The sequence below is a fragment of the Bacillus rossius genome, chromosome 14 (genome assembly GCF_032445375.1).
Source record: "Bacillus rossius redtenbacheri isolate Brsri chromosome 14, Brsri_v3, whole genome shotgun sequence".
Taxonomy (NCBI): Eukaryota; Metazoa; Arthropoda; class Insecta; order Phasmatodea; family Bacillidae; genus Bacillus; species Bacillus rossius.
Genome location: NC_086341.1, coordinates 36,249,391 through 36,276,073, shown reverse-complemented (window position 1 = coordinate 36,276,073; position 26,683 = coordinate 36,249,391). Strand labels below are relative to the sequence as shown.

The window sequence follows — 26,683 nt, the reverse complement described above, 5'->3', positions numbered from 1 at the left end:
ATTTTTAATGAAAACTCCTTGTCGTAAATCAGGTTCAGAGCCAAGTCTTGTTTATCAAAGCCGTTTAATTATATGTAGTTGAAAAGTTCGGCCTGCGAATAGAACGATTCGATGGTCGACGTAGCTCCTGCTCCGGCAACCAACACCAGCGGCGGGTGCGGAAACTACGTGTGATTCGCGTCAAGAATTGTAGTTGAATTTTTTTTTTTCCGTATATTTATCTCTCTTGGCATCATTTTGAAGAACTCTACGTTACGACTCCGTTGTCCAAGTATCGTTTTATAAGTAGAGCCCTGAAAAATTCGCGGATTCATTCCGTGATAGTCTAGAATCCAGAAAAAGTTTGCAATTTTACTGCATCCGTGATTGGGTTACAGTTTTTTCTGAATAACACTCGGCCAATGAAAAACTTTCAAAAAAAAAAAAGAAGTATCGAATCACTAGTTTACAGTTAACAAGTGTCACGAGTCAGTAGCCAATGAGCAAATGTAATTTTCCCGCGTACGTAGAGGATCATGGATTATATCCTACAGGCTATTGAAATCGCGAAATTTATCTGGTCCCTAATTATATAATTATAAGAGTATTTCTGCAACGTGAGAACACGTGATTTTTGCTCTTTGCCGAGGTTGGACGTTGAAAAAAAAAAAAAAACTCTGGCGAGTAGTTGTGAAAGGCCTTTGAATATATATACTGTATAGAAGTCGCGAGTGGATAGGATTTACTCTACGTTTTTTCAGAAGCGTATAATGAGCAGCTTGGGAACTTCACCGCTGCAGTGCGCTGCCGTAACGCCCTGTATCGTCTTAGTTGTTATTTAAACGTTAGAGCGCAGCGCTGTCGCCCGCTGTCATTCCCTGCACCCCCCATCAATCATTCACTGCAGCTCAAGGTAGTTCAACGGGAGGGGGAAGGGGTGTTTGAAGAGTACGACACTTGTCCGCTAGGGACCACCACGAGTCGATGCCCTGGAGATGGTGGCGATTGCGGCGGTGAATTAACCAACTACCTCAAAACCGTATTAGAAATTTTAACCTGGGCTGGCGACTTCTATACAGTATATATATTCAAAGGTAAGGCTCGCTCACAGTTATTCAGTGGTGGGTTTCGAACCGGCCTGCACACGGATCTGGGAGTGCCTGGTGGTGAAGAGGGGGGGGGGGGGGGGAGGTGCACTCAACACGCGCCGCTGGTCTGAGAGGTTTACGACCGGGGCCGGCGCGCGACTAAAGTTAGCCGCGCGGGCAGGGTCGTCGCTGAAAGAGCCGTCAGGTGGCTTCTCTAGGTCCGTCGGCCGAACATGTTGTGCGAGAGCCGCTGGCACGTCGCGCCTCTAGAGGGACCCCATCACACATCAACCTCCTCCTCCGTTAGTTCACGTATTGTTCTCATCATTTAAAAAAATTGCTTGTCTGTAAAGTCGGTTTACGGACGATAGTTTAACGTGACAACGTCATAACAAAACATTGATGAATTGATTTCATACTTTTATGAATAAAATTGAATAATTTTTATTGAATTATCACTATTTTGTATGGATACAAAGAAGGAGTGAAATGAAATCTACAATTTAATTGTTAAATTTACTTTTATTTGCACTCATTCATTCAAATATGTTTATTACTTTAACGAAGAGGTTATTTTAACTATAAATTTTATGCATGTTTGCTATTTAACTTCTTCCAATCTGTGTTATTCTGTTAAGGATAGGACGATGATAGGAAAAGTGAGAAACGAATGGGAGTGTTTCAAGTTTAATGTGCCTCGAAAAAGTCAAATCGATGGTTGTTCCAATCGAGTGGAAGAGAGATAGATGCGGCGCAAGCGTACAATGAGCGTAACGGGACAATGTGCGTAACGGGACACTTTTTCGTGCGTGCAGACGGCTTCCAACGATTTATTAGACGTCACGTCAAAAAAAAATAGCCAGTCATGGGGACTGTCAATAGAAGTGAAAACTTAATACTTTGTTTTTAAATTTGTAATATGTTGAGACCGGAAAAATTTGCGTTTTCAATGACCTGTAGGATATACTCCATGATCCTCTACGCACGCGGGAAAATTACATCTGCTCATTGGCTACTGACTCGTGACACCTGTTAACTGGGACGCTAGTGATTCGATACTTCTTTTGTTAAAGGTTTTTCATTGACCGAGTATCATTCAGTTAAACTGTGGCCCAATCACTGATGCAGTAAAAGGGCAAATGTTTTTGGATTCTAGACTATCACGAAATGAATCCGCGAATTTTCAGGTCTCTAGTAATATGACATCATTTCTACGTCAAATGTACGTAAGAAAATGATTGTGGTATTATATCAGTACGATGCCAGCATGATATCATTTATCCTTACATAATTTTTTTAGTTACAACAGATGTCATTGGTATGTAAAAATTTACGTAAAAATGCATTACCTAGCTATGAGTTAACCAGTGATACCATACCTAGGTCATGTATTCACGTGGTCAAATTAACTTCACTTACTGCTACTACAGCATGTTACAGTCGAGTATATACAATGTATTGGTGTATATATGCGTATACATGTACACAGGCCGCTGCGATTCGCCAGTCTGGCGCAACACGTCACTAGCGTGTCGGTGACGCGAATCTATCAGTTTTGCCCCTACCAAAAATCGCTCAACGCGGCTAAATAAGTTTTCACTTCAAAAACCTTTAATGTAACCATATTTAATTGTTAAAAATTCGGTCTGCTAATAGGATGATTCAGTGGTCAACGTAGTTGTTCCGGCAACGACTACCAGCGGCGGATGCGGAAACTACGTGAAACATATTATTATTTAATGGTTTCTTAAGAAATTAAAGACAATTTTGACGTGACAACGTATAATAAATCGATAAACGCCGGCTGCACGCACGAAAAAGTGTCCCGTTACGCTGTGTCCCGTTACGATCATTGTACGCTTGCACCACATCTATCTCTCTTCCACTCGATTGGATCAACCATCGATTTTACTTTTTCGAGGCACATTAAACTTGAAACACTCCCATTCGTTTCCTACTTTCCCTATCATCGTCCTATTATTAACAGAATAACACAGATTGGAAGAAGTTAAATGGCAAACATGTATAAACGTTATAGTTAAAATAATCTCTCCGTTAAAGTAATAAACATATTTGAATTAATGTGTGAAAATGAAAGTAAATTTATCAATTAAATTGTAGATTTAATTTCACTCCTTCTTTGTATCCATACAAAATAGTGATAATTGAATAAAAATGATTCAATTTTATTCATAAAAGTATGCAATCATTTCATCAATGTTTTGTTATGACGTCACGTTAAACTATCGTCCGTAAACCGACTTTACACACAACCAAATTTTTATGGCTATCCTAGCATGTAGAGGCGCAGATATGTAGGATTAGCAGCGGGACACGTGTGGCTTTAGAGTTTTGCGCGGGTGTTTGTAAACGACAGAAGTCATCTCTGGTTACGGTACCCATATGTTGGCATGTATACATACAATAAGAGGAAAACTTTTAATTGCACAGAAAGTTTTCCATAAAACGTAGTTTGGATGTTTACGTTTATCAACCCTGTTTCACGGTCGGATCAACAAAATGATTAAAAACCCATGTACTTAATTACGCCTTTTAAAAATATAATTTAAATGCTGTATTCTATTTCTGGCAGACCACCGGCTGGAATATCGCTTGCCCGAAACGAACCGATAGTTTTCTGGAAACTGAATAAAATCCAGTGCTGTGACTACATCCAAATTTGATTTATTTTTTTTAACTTTGTTTAGAATGCTGTTGCTTTAGTTTTGAATAGTTTTTTTTTACGTTAGCTGATAATCATGCGCGAATATATTTATTTTGCATCATGGCAATAAAAAACAACAGATATTTAAAAGAATAATTAAAATAGTATTTAAGTGATTGTGTATAAACATAGTGTTTTTTTTTTTTTTGTGATTCGATTTAGAAAAATATGAGACAATAAACCTTTTGGAGGGCTCCAGTTTACAAGTCGGACAGGAATACGTAAACGTGAACAAGTTTATCGTACGTGCATTTCCGTCGAGACTTTCAAGACACGTTTCTCTCTTTTCTCCGCTTGAGTGCATGTTTATGTGGCAGGGAGGTTTGTGCCTGCAGGAATGGTGAAGGTTGGTTCAAGGCGAGAAAAAAAAAGATTAAAAAAAAAACACGTGAGAGAGTCTTTCATGCTCGCCAGGGATACTTATGTAACATCTAACCTCGGTAGAGAGCAAATTAATGTGTTCTCATGTGCAAATAGGCTACACTTATATTACGAAACTCTGACACGGAATTTAACGTATAATTCTTTAAAATAATGCCGAGGGGATTGATATAAGCAAATTGTGTTTTCAACTAAATTTATTGACGAATCACACGTAGTTTTCGCACCCGCCGCTAAAATTCATTGGTTGAGCAGTACTTTGACTATTGAATAATTTGATTAATTAACCGAAATTTGAAACTAAAATGACCCTGCTTCGATAAAAGCGAAAAAAAAATCTTGAAAACATTTTTACTTGATTTTCGACAAGGATTTTAGCTAAAATATGATTACCCATATTGTTCAAATTAACGAAATAGTTTATACTATACATTTTCCTATGTACCTTTGTGAATTTTGGGAGGCGCCACCGCCACAGGTGTCAGCACCGTGGTTATACATTTCCGTTCCATGCGACTTCCGTTTCATTCACGAAATTACTCCCACCAAATGCCGCACATCGAGAGCTATGATGTTACACTAAAAAAAAAAAAAAAAAAAAAAAAAAAAAAAAAAAAAAAAATCGCTGGTGCTAGACGTTTACGTAATGAAGTGGAAGCATGTATTTTGACGGTGTTTTTTAAGTTAATTATGTACCTGTAATGTTGGACAGTTAGTAAACATTATCTTGCTAATGATTCATGGAGCCTTATTACAAATAGTTACTAGTAGTTCGCCACGAACTCGATCTTGCAATGTTCCCCTTTTAATGTAGGTAAGTACTTATCAAATATAGTACTTACTTACGTATATTTACTAATATTTACAATGCGACCGGCAAGCTACTGACCAAATAATACCAAACGTAGATATTGTGCAAAAATTGTTCAAAGTTAACGCAACTTCTGCGTGTGTTTTATTCAGCGCGATTAAACATTCGACACATTTCTCTAGAGATATCAAGTTGTGAAATATGTATTACAATGAACGTTATATTTTTTCATAAGTAGTTTAAAAAAATTAATCTGTAGAAGTAAAACCTTTTTATTGATACCGCGTAACTTGACTTTTATTTGACTTTGTAAATTTGAACCTCAACTTGCGTCGATTGCAGAATGCTAAAAATGATTCTTCGTCTATATTTTAGGTAATTATGACTAAACATAAACTCTATGTAAAAAATTGGTTGTCTGCAAAGTCGGTTTACGGACGATAGTTTAACGTGACAACGTCATAACAAAACATTGATGAAATGATTGCATACTTTTATGAATAAAATTGAATCATTTTTATTCAATTATCACTATTTTGTATGGATACAAAGAAGGAGTGAAATGAAATCTACAATTTAATTGATAAATTTACTTTTATTTGCACTCATTAATATAAATATGTTTATTACTTTAACGAAGAGATTATTTTAACTATAACTTTTATACATGTTTGCTATTTAACTTCTCCCAATCTGTGTTATTTTGTTAAGGATAGGACGATGATAGGAAAAGTAGGAAACGAATGAGAGTGTTTCAAGTTTAATGTGCCTCGAAAAAGTCAAATCGGTGGTTGTTCCAATCGAGTGGAAGAGAGATAGATGTGGTGCAAGCGTACAATGAGCGTAACGAGACACATCGTAACGCGACAATGTGCATAACAGGACACTTTTTCGTGCATGCAGCCGGCGGTCATCGATTTATTAGACGTGGTCACTTCAAAAATCTGAAATTTACAAATAGGTTTAAGAGGATACTCCACTTGGTCTAATTACCCCAATGTTTTACCCCCCTGTGTTTGGTCCCTACTACCCTTTGACTGAATTAGCTCACATACGTACTTGAAAATTGCATTGGCCCTGCATGCCTATCTATCAAATTGTATGAAGATTCAATCAACGATTCGTAAGTTTCTGTCGAACAAAATCACATACGCATACATACATGCATACATATACACATGTACAAACTAAACGCCGATTCGCTCAAGTTGTTTGGATATCTCGCTTCGCTCGATTGATTAAAGAGCCAGAAGTAGTATTTTTTTATTTAAGAAAAATAAATATAAACGAAATGACCGTATTTGATTTTCCAACTATTTAATATTAAATATATTTCCCTGTTAGCATATATCTAACACTAAAAAAAATAATGTGTGTGTACGAAATTATCTAACTAAAATATTGTCTTAAAATATAAACCAGTTTTAGGTAGTAATACAAAAATTAATTTAACTTTTATATTTTTTTGTTAGTTCCGAAGATATGATAAATAATACAAAAAAAAGATTTCCGGGTAGCATTACAACGCGTCTAACTTGTGCAAAAGAAACTGGACACTATATCTATAATAACGTTCAAGTTAGTATTTGAAAAATAAATCGGTGTTTTTTTCTCTCTCTCGTATTGTAAATATGACTACGTCAAGTTAGTTCTAACAGTTTTTATACAGTAACTATGTTCGATCATTTATTTTTTAAAATTAGTTATTTTTTAACTATTATGTATAAATTAATGAAATGTCAGAAGTTTAAAGTAACTGGATACTACAAAGGGTTACACCTGTGAATTCTTTAGCGTTTAGCATTTAATTTATGTTTGGGAATGACTACAACTGTATAATTGTACTCTGTCTTGGCCTTTGGAAATCTCTTGAAGTGTGATCTCGGAATCCACGAATAACTTAGAAACACACAACATAGAACAATTATAACTTATAAACTCAAAAAATCCACATAATTTATAAGTGTCATAATTTAGAGTGATCATGAATTAGAAACACATACCTAACGCCGAAGCATAAAACTTAGAAACGTCGTAATGAAGATAATCATAACTTAGAACTATCTATCTTAGAAACACACAACCTAGATGTGTCATAACTTAGAAATACACAACGTCGAACCACATAAATTAGAATCGCCATAACTTATAAACACGCAACTTAGAACTGGCATGACATATAAAATTCTATCGTGTGTTTTTTGACGTAACAACGTCTAATAAATCGATGAACGCCGGCTGCACGCACGAAAAAGTGTCCCGTTACTCACATTGTCCCGTTACGCTGCGTCCTGTTACGCTCATTTTATATTGCTCTTTGCTAACCTGAACCTCCTAGCATTGCGACCGAGTCCGTGGCGTAATTCTGTTTTCATACATTTCAATGTAAGGTTTTTATTTCTCTTTGCTAACCCGTTCCTCCTAGCATTGCTGCAGAGTCCGTGGCGCAAATATATTATTTTTGACTGTATCTTAGTGTTGGGTAAGCCATTTTCCTTCACATCATCCTTGAAACACTCCCATTCGTTTCCTACTTTTCCTATCATCGTCCTATCCTTAACAGAATAACACAGATTGGAAGAAGTTAAATAGCAAACATGTATAATAATCATGTAAAATAATCTCTTCGTTAAAGTAATAAACATATTCGAATTAATGAGTGCAAATAAAAGTAAATTTATCAATTAAATTGTAGATTTCATTTCACCTCTTCTTTGTATCCATACAAAATAGTGATATTTCAATAAAAATGATTCAATTTTATTCATAAAAGTATGCAATAATTTCATCAATGTTTTGTTATGACGTTGTCACGTTAAACTATCGTCCGTAAACCGACTTTACAGACAACCAATTTTTTAAGTTACGTGTTTTGTTTTTTGAAGAAGGCAAATTTTAAGTATTAAATGACACACAATATTTTTGTCATAGACACCCTTGAAACCAATTTTGCATGTTTTGGGTTCCCATCTCTTCCCATTTTAAGACCTTAACGTCTCGGTGCAGTTAGAGCGCACAACCGGCAGATGTCGCGCGGATCAGCAGACTTCCCTGGTGTAGCGCCAGATGGAGGCCGGCCAAAAACACTTGTCTTTGACGCGGCCGTTTTCGGGAGAGACGTGACACATCAAATGGATCCGTATCCAAATAACGCGGACTCTCTGGACTAGAAAAACAAAATACGTAAACACATAGCGCTGGCCCCGTGTTTTGAAGCATTTGTCGACCTTTATTTTCCGTTTATTGGCCAGGCGTGAAACTTTCAACGTGTATTTTTTTTTCCTTCATCTTAATTTCCTCTCGATATCCCCGAAAACAGAAAAAAAAAGTCAAGTTAGTTGTATTTAGCATGTTCCTCTACGAATGTCTGTTGATAAGGCACTTGATACCTTGCAGCAACCCACTTACGTCATGAGAATTTTAATCTTTTAATTACCCATTTAAAGCATAAAATGCGCTTAGCAGCCTTATACGATGTCTGAAAACTACTTTCTGGTCATTCCTCTGGAGATGACTGGTTTCTATCAGTGTTTCAGATATTCAACGCTTATGATTTAAAAGTACCATTTATTTACTTGAAGTGATGGCTGAATTATTTTTTTCTGCAGCTTTGAAACGGCTGTGAAGGATGTTTTAGAAGTTGGTGTATTATGAAAACAATAAAATTCAGTATTAAAAACGTTAATCTCCGCGCGGTGATACGCCGGCTCACAGCCCTGCACGTAAGTACTATTTGTCGCTTCATACGCGTGTGGAAGTCGCCCTTAACACTTATTGCATACAACTCTTCTCTTCCCCCTCAATGGCGGGCATTAAAGAAAAAAAGTCTGAGGAAATCTTGAATAGTCAGCAGATGTGGAATTTTCTGCTGAAATTAGGGAATAGTTAGGGAAATATTGGTTAATTTAGGGTATTAGAATCTTTAAATCAGCTGGTTATTCAAAAACTCAGCCTGTATCGCTAACCAATTAACTTCATTGTAGTTTTTAAATGTAACATAAATATTCATGTTAATTTACATATATGATTAAATTTGTACATTTGCATGAAAACAACTGTATCACTAAAAATAATGTTCGCAGTAATATTGCGTTCGGGTTCTTACCCGGGCATTTATGCTTTGTGTTGACTCAATACCTCCAATATTTAAATTTAAATTCATATACCGTTCCCTAAATAGGTTTTTTATTATCAACTGCGCACTTTAATAAGTATAATAAAACACAAAAATTACAATTATTGAATATTCGATTATATTTGCCATGGTTTAAAAAAAATGCTTGATTGAAACTTCAATTAAAATATAAAGTTATGCGCCAATTTTCATAAAAAATGCTCAGTATTATCGGGAAAAAAATTATTGCATATATGCAAAAATATCCATAGCCACGTGTCGTGCAAAGTTACAATATATTTCTTGTACAGACTCTTTCTTGGCAACTGGTTTCCGAAAGAAGCTTTTGTGAAAGCACAGAAAATCTTGCTGAGCGTTTTTTTGTTGGCATGAAAGACTGAATTTCTCAATGATTGTGCCTCGGAGTCTGGCGTAAGGAAAAAAAAACTTTGCTCTTTGTTTCCATGTTTTTTTTTGTAACTGTGCGAACAGTTTCGTCACGATGTTGAAGAATCCGTGACTACGCAATGCTAGGAAGCAGCGCAACATGTTATGTTGCATTTTATGTACTAACATAACATGTTTTAACAGCAGAAAAAAAATTAAATACCCGGAAGAAGTCAGGAAAAGTCAGGGAATTCTGTCTGAGGACCAAACTATAGGCACCGTGCGCGCCACTCTGGCGGCCAACGGTGTAACTAACTGCGGGACGGCAGGAATTGAGTAACTGCGCATCGCTAGTGTGTCACTTCTAAACAGTTCAAAACGACTAGCAATATGAATGTATTTAAAAAGCGGAAAGGTAACACAAATTGCTGTGTGGTTGGGTGTAGTAATGCGTACAGAAACACATCACCTGATATAGTGTTTTATTCATTTCCAAAGCGGAAAACTGAAGAACAACGACGAAAGTTGTGGGTTCAAGCGGTACGCAGACAAAAGTAAGTAGGTGTACACTGCTTATAAACTATTATATGCCAAAGTTAAGCAATATGTAGGCATATAATGCTATAAAATCATTTAATTTCTGCACAAAGTATGCTAAAATTATGTTAAGTATCACGGTAATCACATGGTTTATTTACATTTATGCCTAGCATCTGTAGCTGCGACAGTAAATGTAAGCTCTGTGAAACACATTTGAAAATATTATTCCGAGTTTTGCATAAAAGTGGTCAAATTTATGTGCTTTAAACATTTTTTCTAAATAAATAAACATTTATATAAAATAAAACAACAAAATAATGTTTGCTTTTACAGTTTTATATTTTTTTGCATACGATTCGTGAACTTGCGGAGGTTTTAAGAAAAATATTCGCCAGCACTACTCTATCATTTTACTTTTATTTTAGTACATTTACTAATTTGTTATTTATATAGAGGCTATTAGTGTATTATTTGGTAAAAGTTACATTTTTATTTCAGTGTTGATAATTCACCTTGGGAACCAACAACCACCTCAAGAATATGCAGTGTTCACTTTATTGGAAACAAAAGGTCAGGACACCCTAAAAATCCTGCATTCGTCCCCAGTTTATTTCCAAAAAACTATAAAAAGACAGCTGCCTCATCACAAGCTTCCGAGAGGTATGAAAGATCCGCGAAAAGGTTAAAAAAAAGTAGCTATGTAGATATTATAGATTATGAATGTTCAACGAGTGCTGCTATTAAGAAACATGAAGTTGCAATACAGACGGATGTAAATGAAACAATTGTCTGCGATTTTGTTTTTTCTTGTACAACTGATGGGGATGAATTGTCGACTCAAGCTTCTATTCCATTGCAAGTCTGCCTTAATTCGTATAAGAAACGTTATGACAAGAGCTCAGGAACAAGTGATATGTGTAATGAAATACAAGGTTTTCAAGGATACCCCTCAATAAGTGATGAGACAGAACTGCGAGACTTAACGGGCGTGACATTTGCTGTTTTTAATCTATTGTTAACATTGTTACTTAATCAAACACAATCTTACAGCAAGATTAGTAAAGAAAATCGTTTGCTAATATTTTTAATGAAGATGAAAACTGGCTTGTCATATTCTGCTATGAGGGTGATGTTCGGAGTTCACCGTACAACTATATCACGTATTTTCACCACTACTCTAATGTTGCTAGCATCTACAATGGCTAATTATGTGTTTTGGCCTAGCAGGGAAAGTATAATGGAAACAATGCCTGCAATTTTCAAAAGAAAGTACCCTAATTGCCGAGTAATAATTGATTGTACGGAAATTAAAGTAGAACAGCCACCTATTGTTGATCAAAGAATTTTTCTTTATTCTAATTACAAGGGTACTTACACAATAAAATTCCTGGTAGGCATTTCACCTAGTGGAATGGTGACCTTCAAATCAAAATGCTATGGTGGCAGATCGAGTGACACATTCATTACAAATGATTGTGGATTATTGATTCTATTAGAAGTTGGCGATGAGGTCATGGCCGACAAAGGTTTTCCAGGAATAAAAACAAGCCTCTCCGACAAAGGGGTCGTTGTTGTAACTCCGCCATACCTTCATGATGGAAAATTAACAGCTGAAGAAGTGGAAACTACATACAGTATTGCCAGTGTTAGAATTCATGTTGAGAGGTGCATTCAACGAATTAAAATCTTTCACATTTTAGACAAACTATCAATTGAACTGCTCCCCTTTATTGACGATATTGTTCATATGTGTTGTGTTTTAGTCAATTTGCAGTCTCCTATCATTAAAAATAATACATAAAGACAGATTTTTACTATGTAAACATACTGAATGAGTACTTTAATGTATTAAATAAGTATGACTACAAAGTTAATAAATTTAAGTTAGTCAAGACATGGAAAGTCTACACGAAAACAGATAAACAGATGAAATGCAATCTGCTATGAATAACATTTGTTATTATAATGTACATTTGTTTGATTACTAGACATTTACTGAAACAAGTTTAGGTAAATAGTGATTAAAATAGAATGTTTCTATTTTATCAATGCAGTTCTCAATGTACGTCAAGTTCTTTTCTAATGTTATGCAGATCTGTTGTTTCCTACTGTAAACATACAAGTCACATGTATCAACACCTGTTACATACATTAATATCTGACACTGAGTGTAATAAATATTATTTTTCTTTAATGTAATGTTTCCCCTTTCGTCTAGAAGTAAATATTTCAAAGAAACATTTCCTGCCTCATCAATTATGCACCTATCTTTACATGAAATTGGACATTTTACTTCTAATACTTTTTTTGCCTTGCCTTTACTAACGACGATGCCATCTGGGCTTCCACAAAGCCATGGTTTCAGTTTATGAATTATCAGTCCACAACGTAACACTTTCGTATCATATGTTCTTTGATAATGGCCTATGGCTTCAGATTCCATGTCTTTTCCGTATTTCACATTTCTAGCAGCTACACCAACTAGAATTTTGTTAGACTCTACCAAAAAAGTATTTGCTAACGAGTCAAAACTTTCTCTTCTTACTTTTATGCGATGAGCCTTGTTGCTCGCCGAGATGCGGAGTTTTCTTTCAGTGAACCATTCTGAACATTCTGCCTGCTTCCGTGTTGCTACAGAAATATTGAGTGCCTTCTCATAACTAACACTCACATAGTTTTCGTAGAATGACTGTTCGCCCTCATTCAATGGTCTAAACGCTAAATTTGTTGTCAAACTATTACACTGATTTTGTAGGATTTCTTTAGTTATATTTTTACACTCATCTAGCACTACTGAGCTTTCCACTGATTCTAATAAATAATTAATTACACTTTTACAGTCACGTTCCTCTTCTGTTCTATTTTCTGCTTGTAACATTTGATACAGAGGACAAGCGATATTAACAAGAGTATCCACTTCTAAAGGAGAAGCGGCTACGGAATATTTTAGTTCTTTTTTAGGAAATATTTCACTTATTCGCTTTCCCTTTGAATACTTTTCTTTCGCAGCCCTAGTGGAACATGGTTTTCCCCAGGTTTGTGGAATGTCAGTCTTCGAAGTAATTTGTTCATTATTAACATAGTAAATAACTGCAGCAATGTGTTTACAGTCGCATCCAAGTCCTGCCGGGCATGGGCAGTTTCTGTTTATAATATTTCTTCCGCCGTCAACCTACAAAAACAAATGAACGGTTAAATAAACATTAACATTTAAACAATAAGCACTGAAGTATAAACGTAAGGAAATAAAATACTTACTTCAAGAGTGACAAGGTACGGTGGAAGATTAACAGACGTTTGCCGAATCACTTCTGCTTTTATTAGAGAAACGTCACCTCTCTTTATTTCCTTTACATTATTCACATGGCCACTGATACAAATATTTTTCCCTTTCGATAATTTATTCTCACCGAGGTTACTATTTTTAATCGGTAGGAAACCACATGTAGTTTCTATATCACACATGATTACAAACTGATTGTCAGCGCGCTGCGTGTCTCGGAGAGAGGCAGGCAGGTCGCGCGCGGCAGTCCCTCAAGTTGTTTCGAAAAGAAACACTACGCAGCGCCACCAGTACGATTTTCAGACCCGTGCACGGTGCCTATAACATATAGGCTATATGATATAGCTATACATGGATATGGCCCCTACCAAGACGGTCCGTGTTCTATTCCAGGTGGAATCAAACAACATTTTTTTGCAGGTGTGAAACATAGCAGATGTCATGAGCCGATTGTTTTTCTCCAGCTTTGCATTTTTTAAGGGGCGTACCCTTAATTATTTTGCTTGCATAATTTCCAGGGTTCTCTCATTAATTAAAAATATCATAAAATAAGTAAGTTAATTGTTAATAAAACGTTTTATAAATTTGGTGAGTATTTATTTATTGGTGTTTGAAAACTTTAAGGACGATTTTTATGTCAACCCTAAAATAACTAAGAACATGTAATCGTGCTGTGTCCATTTTTAAATTAATCGTTGGTGTATGTCATTAATAAATCAATAAAGAATTGGGCTTTCCCCACAATTCTACAAACCTGAGTTTTTCATGATTATGGGAAATTTGCATTTTTATTGATTTGTAAATGGCGTTGAAAAATAAGTTATACATATAAAAATTAAAAAAAAAAACAATTAATGTATACAAGACAATTATATTCTCTTAGTTCATGCTAGTGTTGATATAATTATTGGCCTTTCATTTTCTAACAACCTTTTAATTTAATTTATATTAAATATTAATTTAACTTTATAAAACACTATATTATTATATTATGAATTTATATATTATTTTATGATATTATGAATATACATAAAATAATGAGTTAAAATACTAAATTATGGAAAAATATTTTCGATTGGTACTTTCCCCTTAACCCATCACTATAGACCTGTAAAATTCGCGATTTCAAATCCCTAAAGGATAGACTCCATGATCCTCTATGCACTCGTGCAAATTACATCTGCTGATTGGTTACCGACTCGTAACACCTATTGACTGGAATGATCGTTATTCGCTAATTCTTCTGTTAAAGATTTTTCATTGGCCCAGATTCCTTCAGATAAACTGTGGCCCAACCACTGAAGCAAAATAATGTCAAAAGTATTTGGACTCTATCTTATCGCGAAGTGAATCCGCGAATTTTACAGGTGTCTACCCATCACCAATAAAAAATGTTATGACCTCGATATTTACGAAGCGTTAAGCCATAGTTATTTCGTTCCATATTGCCGCGCCATTAAGAGTTGATCGGCCATTGCTTGCTCATGATAAATGCTGAATAAAGATAAATATATATTTTTAGGCTGGTAGGCTACTGAGCATATTTAAGTGTGCAAACATATTTAACTTAACTTCAGAACTGAAAAGTTAACCTAAACTTTTATAATGCCAACTGACTACAGTTAAATTTTTTTCAAGTGTGGTTTATAACTTATGGAATATTCCGAGAGGTTTCGCCATCCTTGGCATAATCTTGTGGTTTGAGCAACAGTCGTAAATGCCGTTAAAAATACCTGTTTCCTTGGCTTCAACTTCTTCAGGAACGAGGGAATGAAGGCCGACTACGTCATTATGATCCAAACTTAAACTGTGCGGAATTCTCTTTTGTGCGAATCGTACCAGATGTTGTTTTTTTTTCCCCCGTTACAGGCTAGTGTTTTCTTTTTGATATGCTATCGAGCGTCATTGGGTGGCACAACAAGTAGAAAGAACAAAAATCTTCTGACCGACAGGCAGTAGACGACATTGGTTTTTTTTCTAGAGTGATCTAACCGACATGCAGTAGACCGAACATCGTTTGACCCGACAGGCAGTAGACCGACAGTCGTTTTGCTGAAAGTCCTTTTAAATTGTGTTGGAACATACATGCCCTTAATGATACTTAACCACTTTATTCGTTCTCCTTAATTTAACGAACTCTACGTTATTTCTAATGGTCAAACTAACGGTTTCAGTTCGAAGTTCACACTTATCGTGCTACCTGTGGTTCGTGATTGATAGAGACCGGAATTCATTTCGCGATAGGCTAAAATACAAATAGTTATACCTCAGTGCTGCCTCTGCTATTGGCTCACAACTCACTTGGATGACTCTGGGCCAATGAGAAACACCCAACCAAAGCTGTATTGAATCACAGGCTGCTACGCTGGGACGTCTCACAAGTCAGCAGCCAATGAGTGGGTGACATTTGACCGAGTGTACGTAGAACCTTTGAATATATATACTGTATAGAAGTCGCCAGCCCAGGTTAAAATTTCTGATACGGTTTTGAGGTAGTTGGTTAATTCACCGCCGCAATCGCCACCATCTCTAGAGCATCGACTTGTGGTGGTCCCTAGCGGACAAGTGTCGAACTCTTCAAACACCCCTTCCCGCTCCCGTTGAACGACCTTGAGCTGCAGTGAATGTTGGATTGGGGGCTGCGGGGGAATGACAGCGGGCGACAGTGCTGCGCTCTAACGTGTAAATAACAACTAAGACGATACAGGGCGTTACGGCAGCGCACTGCAGCGGTGAAGTTCCCAAGCTGCTCATCATACGCTACTGAAAAACGTAGAGTAAATCCTATCCACTCGCGACTTCTATACAGTATATATATTCAAAGGTAGAACTATGGAGTTCATCCTACAGGTCATTGAACCCGCGAATTTTTCCGGTCCCTAGTGATTGATTATAACTAAGGAGTATAACGCGCGTACATACAGTACACGTGTCTTTTTTTTTTGTAACGAAGAATCTACCAGAGCTGGTTGGTGTGATTCGGGGAAAGTGAAGTACAGCTGTGGCAATATTAGGAGTGCTTCCTCGGAACAGCGTCTTTCCTGCATCACGCTTGTCGTGTGATCGATCTCCCCGTGGAGACCCATTAGGGATAATGAGCGGTAGGATGTGTCGCGTTGTCGAACACTGTTGTTGTTGTGTGTCCACATCCTGGAGAGTCAGGGATATGCCAGTGAATTCACTTGAAATCCTGGAAAAAGTCAAGTAAATTCCCCCATTGTCAATAATATTGGCTAGTAAAATGCTCCAATCTACAATCAGGCGGTACCTCCCATTTCAGGTCATGTTTTTATATTTATATTAATCACTCATCAACTTTTAGACTTTTTCAATTGTTTTAACTTTCACGAAATGAAAAACATATACAGCGCATTCTTTTTGCATAATTAGTTGCCAAAGTTACATTTTAAACGTTTTTGGTTTGTACAAATAAGGAGAATTTATTTTATTGCGGAACTGAAACTTTTTTAGCTTTAACTTCAATGCCCCTGGCTACTTCATGATATGCTTTCCATTTCTATCACAAAAACTCATTTCATGTTTCTTGGCTGTCAAAATCGTAACAAATTTGAGAATTTTGAAAATGCCAGGTAAAATTAATTAATATTTTCTTAAATAAATTAAAATCATTTCTTGTAGTAACCAGTGGCATTGCAGTTGAACCTAAAAAGTTTCAGTTCTTCATTAAATTAAATTCTCTTTATTTGTACAAACCAAAAACGTTAAAAATGTAACTTTGGCAACTAATTATGCAAAAAGTACGTGCTGTAAATATTTTTCATTTCGTGAAAGTTAAACATTTGAAAAAGTCTTTAAGTTTTCTGTAATTACTGTAAATATAAAATCTTGACCTGAAATGGGAGGCACCCTTAAAGCATTTTTTCTCTCTTTCTGGTGGTCTTTTATAGCATAGTCATGCACACTATAAACTTGCGTTATGCATGGTTCTTTTCGAATTTTCAAGAATTTAAGACAGGGGAAAGAGAAATAGCTGTGAATATGGTGCTAGCTTAATTTTTTTCTTTCATAAATTTGCAAAATAAGTTAGTTATTAAAATAAATTTGCTGGGAAAAAATTGAGAAATTTGGGTCTGGGTGAGTCAGGGAAAAGCCAGGGAATTGTTATTACAAATTTATGTGGACAGCCGAGTGTTAACACGCTTTAAGGGCGACATTGATGCCTGCTTTGCACTGTACCCCCCTTTGACCAAAAACTTGCAGAAGGCAGGATACAAAGAATTGACAGCGAAATAGTGAGTTAGTTATGTATTCTTTGGTTCTTTATATGAACATAGAATAAATATAAGTAGAACATGCCAAACAACATATATGTATATTTAAATTAAACAATTAACAACAGGGTATAGCAGGCTTCGCCCCTCTTGACTAGAAGTACATAACGCAATAAAATAACAGGTATACCTATACCACCCCGGTGCACCACGGGTGTCGCACATGAATTAGATGATGTTCCCTTACCGACTTGGTTAACATCAGAACCACCACAATAAATACAAAATACAAGAAAAACTTGAATGACAATATCACTTAAAACTGCACTTAATATATATATATATAAATATAAAATATTTACCACCTTTCAAACAATAAATTAGGTGCTCGGTTCAGTTAATCTACTAATTAAATGTTTTTGGCAAATTAATTACTTGTTGCCTCAAACTCTTCCAGTCCAATTCGAAAGTTCATGATCATCAGGCAGTAAAGATAATATATATTTACAATAAATTATTATAATAGTTCACAGCCAATTTTCTGCCTCACAATATACCCTATCGAGCACCTGACTAGACATTTTTCTAAATTGACATGATAAACATAGCTACATAAAAATTTATAACGTTACAAAAAATTGCAAAAAAAAATTACAATAAAATCTCATTAGAAAAATACCCAGTGCATGACTTGCATGAAGGGTACAAAATATTAACAATTTCCCTCCCAAATAGGTAACGACTCATTTCCAGACTTGACGACGTAGTTACTTGCTGCTGTGTAATCCAAAACAAAAAAAAACTTCCTTCAAAAATACTACAGTTATATCCAAACGTTATCTCGAAGGTGAAAATACCGGCGTAGCATAGCCCACAAGGTCTACCCAGCGAAGGTCCACAGAAGGTCCGTCTGACGTAATCTTGACGAAAACTAAATTTCAACACTTACAGTTTGTCTGATGCCATCTGCTTCCGGATATATCAAATAAAGAGGCCTCAAAACCAAGCATTTACACTTCCTCGTAGACAAGCCTTAACCGGGCTGAAGGAGGATCAGCAGCACGCACGGCACCATTTGACATCCACGACATTAGTGACTAGGCTCACTCGACAAAAATTTAAAATTCTCAATTTATTACAAATAAAATTTTTCTCCTCATTGGTAATTAACTGCGTAGAACAATGCTGCACTCGAACATTTGTGTAACCGACGGAGCAAAACCTCCCGTAACTTAAGTTCTTATATTCCACCAAGGTTTACCAAACTTCCACACAAAGTTACAGCCATGGATTTTATTACGCAGCCACTCCATCGGCAGGAAAAATGTAACCCACTCAGGCCATGGCTCGTAGCAGACAGACACTCCCCAGAGAAAACTCGTCAACAACCCAGCGCCCCACAGGTACCAACCTCAACCCACCAAAAGGAAAACAAATGACAATTTTTTTTTTCCTAACCTAACTAAAACTAAGTGTATTTTGGAGGGGTCCGGGTTAGGGAGGGACCTAGGTGCGTCTCAGGCCGAAGCCTATATGCCTAGTCATGCTGGGATTAGCCATGCAGGGAGAGGGTCGCATGCATCATGTGCTAGGAGGGGATTGGCCAGCCATGGCAGCGATTGGCGCCATGACTAACTCCCCTCACTCTTAAATCTAGACTATAACTAGAGATAGGTTGGGCCCAGGTAAAACCTGCATAGGCACATTCATGCGGGATGCAAATTGGCATGCATTACGTGTAGGAATTTACAGGAGATAGAGGATGGTCTGGATGAAGTGTTGGACAGAGTAGAAAAGAGTCTACCATGCGGGGGTTGGGCACTTGGACTCGTGGTCCGCTTTACTAATTTTCCAGTACTGGATTTAGTGACCAGGGACGCAAGCGCCCCTGGTGGTGAGTGGTTGCACTGACCACTCACTCCGCCGCCAGTCAAATGACAAACGCATACAGCGTACCGAAAATTGCCGATCCGAGCCTCACAAGTACACGAGTGGCTCTAGATCCTGGCAATCTGAAACGTGCCCGCGCTCCTAGATCCACACCGGCCAAAACACCAAATCTGAGGTTACGGCTTGCGCCGCCACACGGCTAACGGTAAATAACACCCCGCCAGTACACAAAAACAAACGCCACCAAATGTGACGTGACACACACGTCACAGCACGTCTCTTCACCTGTACGCGCCGGGCGTCGAACTGGCTTGAAGTCTTTGCGTCGGTAACGCGTTTATCATGGGATCCTAGGCGGCGAGCATAATTTTGCAGTGAAGTATTGAATGTCAAGGCTTCTTCCACTCGCTATATCACGTAACAAAATTGTTATATAGCCAAACATGTTCATGATAATTTCAGTTATTGTACATTTCCGATGCATTTCACTTCTACACAAACAAATGTAGGAGCTATACCACATGGTAGTGTAAATTTCACATATAATTGTTTTATTGCATGTTCCATTGCATGTTAAGAAATCTTAACAAAATGTTCGAAGTGTTTTTTTACAGGTGGTTTACGTTACGATTTCAGAGCTGCCAACCATTACGGATTTTCCGTAATTATTACGGATTTTAACCCCGAATTACGGAATTACGGAACATCGCTGGTTTATTACGGAAACGAGGCTTTGTGTTGCATGGTAACGGAGAAAATTCCGTTTCTGCTGTGCGTGTTTCGTGAACGCAGTTTCAATACATCGCTTGGTTGCTCAAATAATGGAACTAGTAAGTGTGCGCATGTACGATGTACTGTCGAAATAAGTAAATTAATTCTCGTGTTTTTAAATAATAATGGGATGGTATTACGTCCGTTGTACGATACAGCTAGTACATATTCTCGGACTTATCGTTTGAAGGCTACTTACATCACGATAATTTTTGTACGGTACTTTGGCTAACCTGTGTTGTGTTATTTTATTTCTTGAAAGCCATTTTTTTCATCATAGTGTTTTTGTCCGGTTTTTGTCGTGTCTACAGACGTGAAATTTTTTTATGTTTTTCGATAGTGTTGTGTTCTTCAGTGCCGGTTGTAGAAATGAAGCGTGTGACAGAATAATGTGTATCTGGGAAAAAAAAAAAACACGCAAGTCTTCAGAACTTTCGACTTAAATATTCAAAAGAATGGCCATGCTTGTCGTTTTCAAATGTTTGGAACGCCACGGTTTTGTAATGTATGCACGTGTGACTTTTCGATTGCACATGGTGGAAGGGATGACTGTAAACGGCATATTGAATCAAAGAAACATGCAGAACATTTTAAAGCCGTGACGAGCAGTAAATCTATATCTTCGTTTTTTCTCTACATCTGAAGAAACGAAAGTAACGAACGCAGTTATTGTTTACAAGTCCTTGTGTTTGTCTTGTTGTTTGTTTACATGACATTTCTTATCCAACCAGGATAAAAGAAGCAAATAAAAATACAGTTGTTTTAAAGTTTAACTTTGAATACTTTGAATTGAAGATTAAAAATATCCAGTAAAATTATTAATATTTCTTACATATTCAGATGATTGTATTGTTCAAATAGATTTTTTTTATTCATTAATTTGCATTGTATTCATATTTTTCTTTTTCTTTTGCATATTATTGTCCCTGTTTTATCTTGTGGGTGTGTTATAATTAGGCTTGCCATAACTTCTCTGAGCCAAACCGGGACAGCGGATTGACCCGGGGGGGGGGGGGTTTGGGACAGCCCCTGGGAAAAATTATGTTAAAAATTAAACCTTGAAATTCCCATAAAGATAAACACATTTTTCGGACAACTTTTTTGTATTATGTTTTACATTAAAATTATTTACATTAAATTAGTATTCATATGTTAATAAAACAAAACAAAAAAGTTATTTCCCCATTCCAAACAGTTCAGACAGACTTGAAAGTAATTCTTTTAACATTTACTTTTTACTTCTAAATAGTTCATAAAAGTCTGAGCAATAGGGATGCAAATTTACTTTGCGTGTCGAAAAAAAAATCCCTGTCTCCCCAAAGCGTTGTTCACTAATGAAAATTTTTCTTTCTACAATAATTGCCGATGTACCTGGCAAACAAAACATATATTCTAAAACCCTGCCAAGATTTGGAAAGTTGGCCCCTTGAACAGAGAAGTGATTAAAGAGCTGCGTATATTGGCTGGTAGTTCTGTTCAACCTGTTTCCATTTTTTTAATACAATTTTTTCGTTGTTACTTACCGCTGACCGGGACACGGACAAAACCGGCCTGGACACCGGGACAACAGCTTCAAACCGGGACTGTCCCGGTCAAACCGGGACGTATGGCAAGCCTATAAGTTATAATGCCCAATGAAAAATTTATCGTGCATGATTTACGCGTACTTTTTTCATATATCTAATTGCCATTACTGATGGGTGTGATTTGAGGTTGGCAGCTCTGCGATTTTATGTTTCCAGACATAAGGTGCAGTTGTGTTGAATATCGAGGTGTTATTGAAAAAACGTTTGTAAAACATAATCAGGTCCTAGTATTGTTCTGACAACACTGTACTTGCTTAGCAATGGCGTATGTCCAAAAGCTTACATCAAGTCATGCACTCCCATTGCACAAATCTTTCAAAGATAATAAAAGAAAATGTAAGTTCGAAATATGCATAAGAAATATGATTCGCTTTTCATGCTTCTGTGCACATTTATGGTTCTCTTCGTCTCGGTATTGCAAAACACCAGGTTTCGTCAACTGGACTCAGCCACATTGTTCCAATAACACCCACGATATATCAGCTGCCATTGATAGGGTTTGCGGGGGTGAAGAATGTCTCGACCAGCTTAAACAGTGCGTGTCCTTGTCTCCCGAAGCTACGATAAATACGGAGAACAGGTCCTTTTCTTTCCCAACCGTAAATTTACTGTACGTTTCGGTAAATATTTTTAACTGTGCATGCAATTTTAGCCAATGGCTCAAGGCAAATCCTCACGACGACCTTGCGTTCACGTAACTGTAACTGTTCGTGTAACGTAACAGTTTGGCGTCGTTGCGTACTTTCCCTGTAAATTTTCCGTCGCTGTTAGATTTACGCTTGTTTGTGGCTGTCTGAAGGTGCGCCATTTCCGATATTGATTACTGTTTCGGTTTGTTTCTCTGCGTGCGTCGTCGAAATATCCTTCTTAGAGGACAATCGGTTTCTGTTGCCTGATGGATGGAGAAAAGGGGGCTTTTGCCCGACTATACAAAGAAACGCTAAATAAAGACTAAAGATGTTAAGTTGCTACATAAAACACAGTTTATTTTAATGACACGTCATTTGAAACCACTGCCGCCTCCCTGGGTACATATGGGTGTGCAGAGCTGCAGATAAAACCACGAAAGCATTTAAGACCTACTGAGAGCGGATGGTAAGCTTTGTTTCCGCATTTCGTTTTTACACTGTATATTTAAAAGAGTTAAAATAACAAAAAAAAAATACGTGCTTCCAGAGTAAATTTAGGCATGAAACACTCACTACAGATTCTTGAAAGCACTCAACGAACTTGCATTACAATTTTATCTTAATTTCTCTGCCATAAAATGTAATTGCTATCGCTCAAATTTCTTAATTGCCCAATGCACGAAGAAGACTACGCGCCTGTTCAGAGCCTTGCGCTTAGAGGCGATACCGCGCTAGAAGCACAAGCGAGCTTCGCACTTATCATCCCACCTCACCGACACTAATACACCCCTGACTAGGTGGGCCCCTTAAATCTCATAGCTCTCAGATAGTAAATTTAAATAGTATAATAGGAAACTGTATGTACATAAATACATAAGTTCCTCAGGGCAGCATTCTTGGGCCAATATTATTTATGTAATAAGTGATGTGTGTAACATTGATCAAAGGGGCCAGATTGATTCTTATGCTGATTATACCGCAATATTATTTTCTTATGAATGCTGTAAGTATTTGAAACAACTAAATGAAATTACAAGCTATATTAGATGGTCATTTTATTTCTACAAATATAAATAAAATCTGTAGTCTGTTACATTTTCTGCAAAGATGGCTGGTCAACCCTGCAAACATGATCTTAAATTTCACGAATATAATGAACTAAGTGCCGCTAAACTTGTTTCTCGCGTTGCGTCTGTGATAGTTCCGGCATCTCAGCAGCCCTCTGGGACGCCATATTATGAGCGTGTTGTTGGCGTCGAAGATCCGCCTGCACCGGCCTTTCGGCTGCTATAAGACCTCTTAGCGCTTAGCGTGCTCGATCCTGCTCAGCTCCGCTTGAAGAGAAGTCTCTTGACTTCTGGCTATCTTCATTGCTCTTGGTTTTTTTTTAATTTTGTGACAAAAAGGATTTTCGTTTTCCCGCAATGTTTTAAAATTGGTAAACTGAAAGAAGAACAAAAGAAAAGTAAGTCAAAATTATCTAACAAACACAAACCTATCACAACACAAACAACAAAATCCGAATTGCTAAGTAATTGTTTTTGACAAATTAAGTAAAAATGACTATGTTATTTTCTGCATTAGATATGACACATAGAAAAAAAAACTAAACAAATGAAATGAAAGAAACTGAAAAAAAGTAAAACGAAATTCACTAATGAACCAAAATACCGTAAGTAATAAACTATCTGTGTGCCAATCAGTCTGTTTTGCATATTTTGTATATCTTGGCATGGACATGGGCAAACATGTCTAATAAACCACGCATTACACTACAAAAGCATAATTTTCATGAAATTTCTATAAAAAAAAGAAATCACACACCAATCCAAGGAAATTTTTAATCTTGTAGGAGTAATTGATGTTAAAAGAATGTACATTAAAGCTAAAATAACTAGTATTTATAGTAATAAACATCAGTAAATTTATTTATCAAATAATTTTCCTACTCGTCATGTAGGTCACAGAAATTTTTAGAATGTTTGCTTTGAAAAAAAAAATTGTTTGTAACTGTATGCCGTATTTGATGATGAGATTTCTTTGATTCTGAAGTAGGGATGTCTTTACTATAGTAATTTTTGCTTTTTATTTTTTTCCGTTAATCATAATTTAAAATTGTACATCTTATCATGTTGTTATTTCATGGAATTGTTTTTAGAGTAAAAATTCCGCACGTAGACGTAGACTAGTAGCACTTACACTTGAACTAACTTCTGTGTAAAAAAATTGTGTTTGTTTAAAGGGTGTAAAAAATTAAAGTTGTTGTAATAAAAATAATACACAAAGGTGACGCATCGCGTCTGCACGGAAACCTACCAGATAGAAACACGGCGCGTGTATGGCCAATAGGAGCTCAGGCCCGGCTAACCTGGATTTTTTTCCTAACCTAACTAAAAACTAAGTGTGTTTGGGATAGGTCCGGGTTAGCTCAGGCCGAAGCCTATACGCTCTAATCATGCAGGGTTTAAGCCATGCAGGAGGTGTAGCATGCATCATGTGCTAGGAGGGGATTGGCCAGACACGGCAGCAATTGGCGCCATGACTAACTCCCCTCACTGACTATTCTAGACTAAAAACTAGGTAAGTTGGACCCATGTAAAATCTGAAATAGACACAAGGAAATCCCTGGGCACATATATGCGGGATGCACAATTTCACGCATTCTTGACAAGCAGGTTGGTTACAGGAAACAGAAGGATGGTTCCGGAAGAAGAATTGGGCAGAGTGGAAAATGAACTACTGAGGAAAGGGCGGGAACTTGGACATTGCTGTCCGCTTTAGTTTGGGTGGCGCTGGTTGTTTCGGGGGCGACATTTTGTCGGGTCGTCACCACAACGCCGAAATACCACAACGCCGAACGTACAATAACGCCGAATACCATAACGCCGAATGCCAAATTGACCGCAACGCCGGCAGCTAGAAAACTGCTGTGTACCACAACGCCGAAATACAGTAACGCCGAAAAATGTTGCTGCGGGGAGGGGGGGGGGGGCACAGTAGCAAAATAAAAAACAACTGAATGAATTTGTGTGCTAACCTTACCTAACCTAACCTTTGTGGCAGTCCTTCAATGACGTTTTTCGGCGTTAATGTATTTCGGCGTTGTGGTACACAGCAGTTTTCTAGCTGTCGGCGTTGTAGTCAATTTGGCATTCGGCGTTGTGGTGCGTCCCCCATTTTGTCGTTTCCCGCCAGGCTGCCAGCCGGCCTGTCTGAGCTGGAAGGCTTGCTGCAATGTCGGCGCGCGCTCAGCCGGAAGAGAGGTAATTCTAGCGCCACGTCATGGGTGGGCGCGGGAAGGGGGTTGATTGCCGGCGAGGGGGGGGGGGGTGGAGGGGTGGAGGGTAGCTCCTGCGTCACTGCACGTATCCTGGCTCTGGTATCGATCCTCGCATGCGGCACCAGCGGAGCTGTCCGCACGACTCGTCGAGGCAGCGTCGCTTCCGACTTAACCCCTGCGAGGACTCCACGAAACTATACGACATTTATAAAGATCCAGGGTGTGTTTTTTCTTGCAAAAACCCAAAAAGCTTTCAAATTACATTAAAAAAAATTTTGTTGTCTGTAAAGTCGGTTTACGGACGATAGTTTAACGTGACGTCATAACCAAACATTGATGAAATGATTGCATACTTTTATGAATAAAATTGAATCATTTTTATTTTAATAATATAAGAATAAAAACTTGAAATTATACTAGTAATTAGATTTTTAAAATGCAAGAATAATTAACCTTTATTGGCGGAATTGTTGTAATAAGCAATGAAAACCACATTAACTTTTCACTTCACTTTATAAACAGTCGAGTGGAAGAGAGATACAATGAGCGTACAATGAGCGTAACGGGACACAGCGTAACGGAACAATGTGCGTAACGGGACACTTTTCCGTGCGTGCAGCCGGCGTTCATCGATTTATTAGACGTTGTCACATCAAAATAAAAAAAAATAGGTGAATGCAGGGACAGGGTTCCCGCAAACAGATAGAAAAAACTCTGGGAATTGAAAATACGTTCTTAAAAACACAGAAAACGCGGGGGATTCGACAATGTGTTAGTTACAAAACAGTATCGTATTATTTTTTTTTTCATACTTTGTAGTATCTTGATATTCGGTATCACGCGCCAATGTTTAATTTTTTCATTTCCTCTCCGTTACTTTCGTTTTAAGAGCTAGAACTGAAATTTTAACACGGTATATTCTTTGCCTTTGTTGTTAGGTCACTATATATATATATATATATATATATATATTTACACCCATTGTAT

At 37.2% G+C, this 26,683-nt stretch overlaps 2 protein-coding genes across 2 annotated transcripts in view; both read left to right on the top strand.

The window, feature by feature from the left end:
* The window catches only part of LOC134538770 (uncharacterized), a 301,464-nt gene that overhangs the window by 131,631 nt on the left and 143,150 nt on the right, over positions 1-26,683 (top strand). The window lies entirely within an intron of this gene.
* LOC134538769 (uncharacterized) lies at positions 8,237-13,589 on the top strand. The gene is made up of 2 exons (XM_063380258.1): positions 8,237-10,039; positions 10,524-13,589. Exons 1-2 carry the CDS (start codon positions 9,876-9,878, stop codon positions 11,824-11,826), a joined length of 1,467 nt encoding a protein of 488 aa, XP_063236328.1. The 5' UTR covers positions 8,237-9,875; the 3' UTR covers positions 11,827-13,589.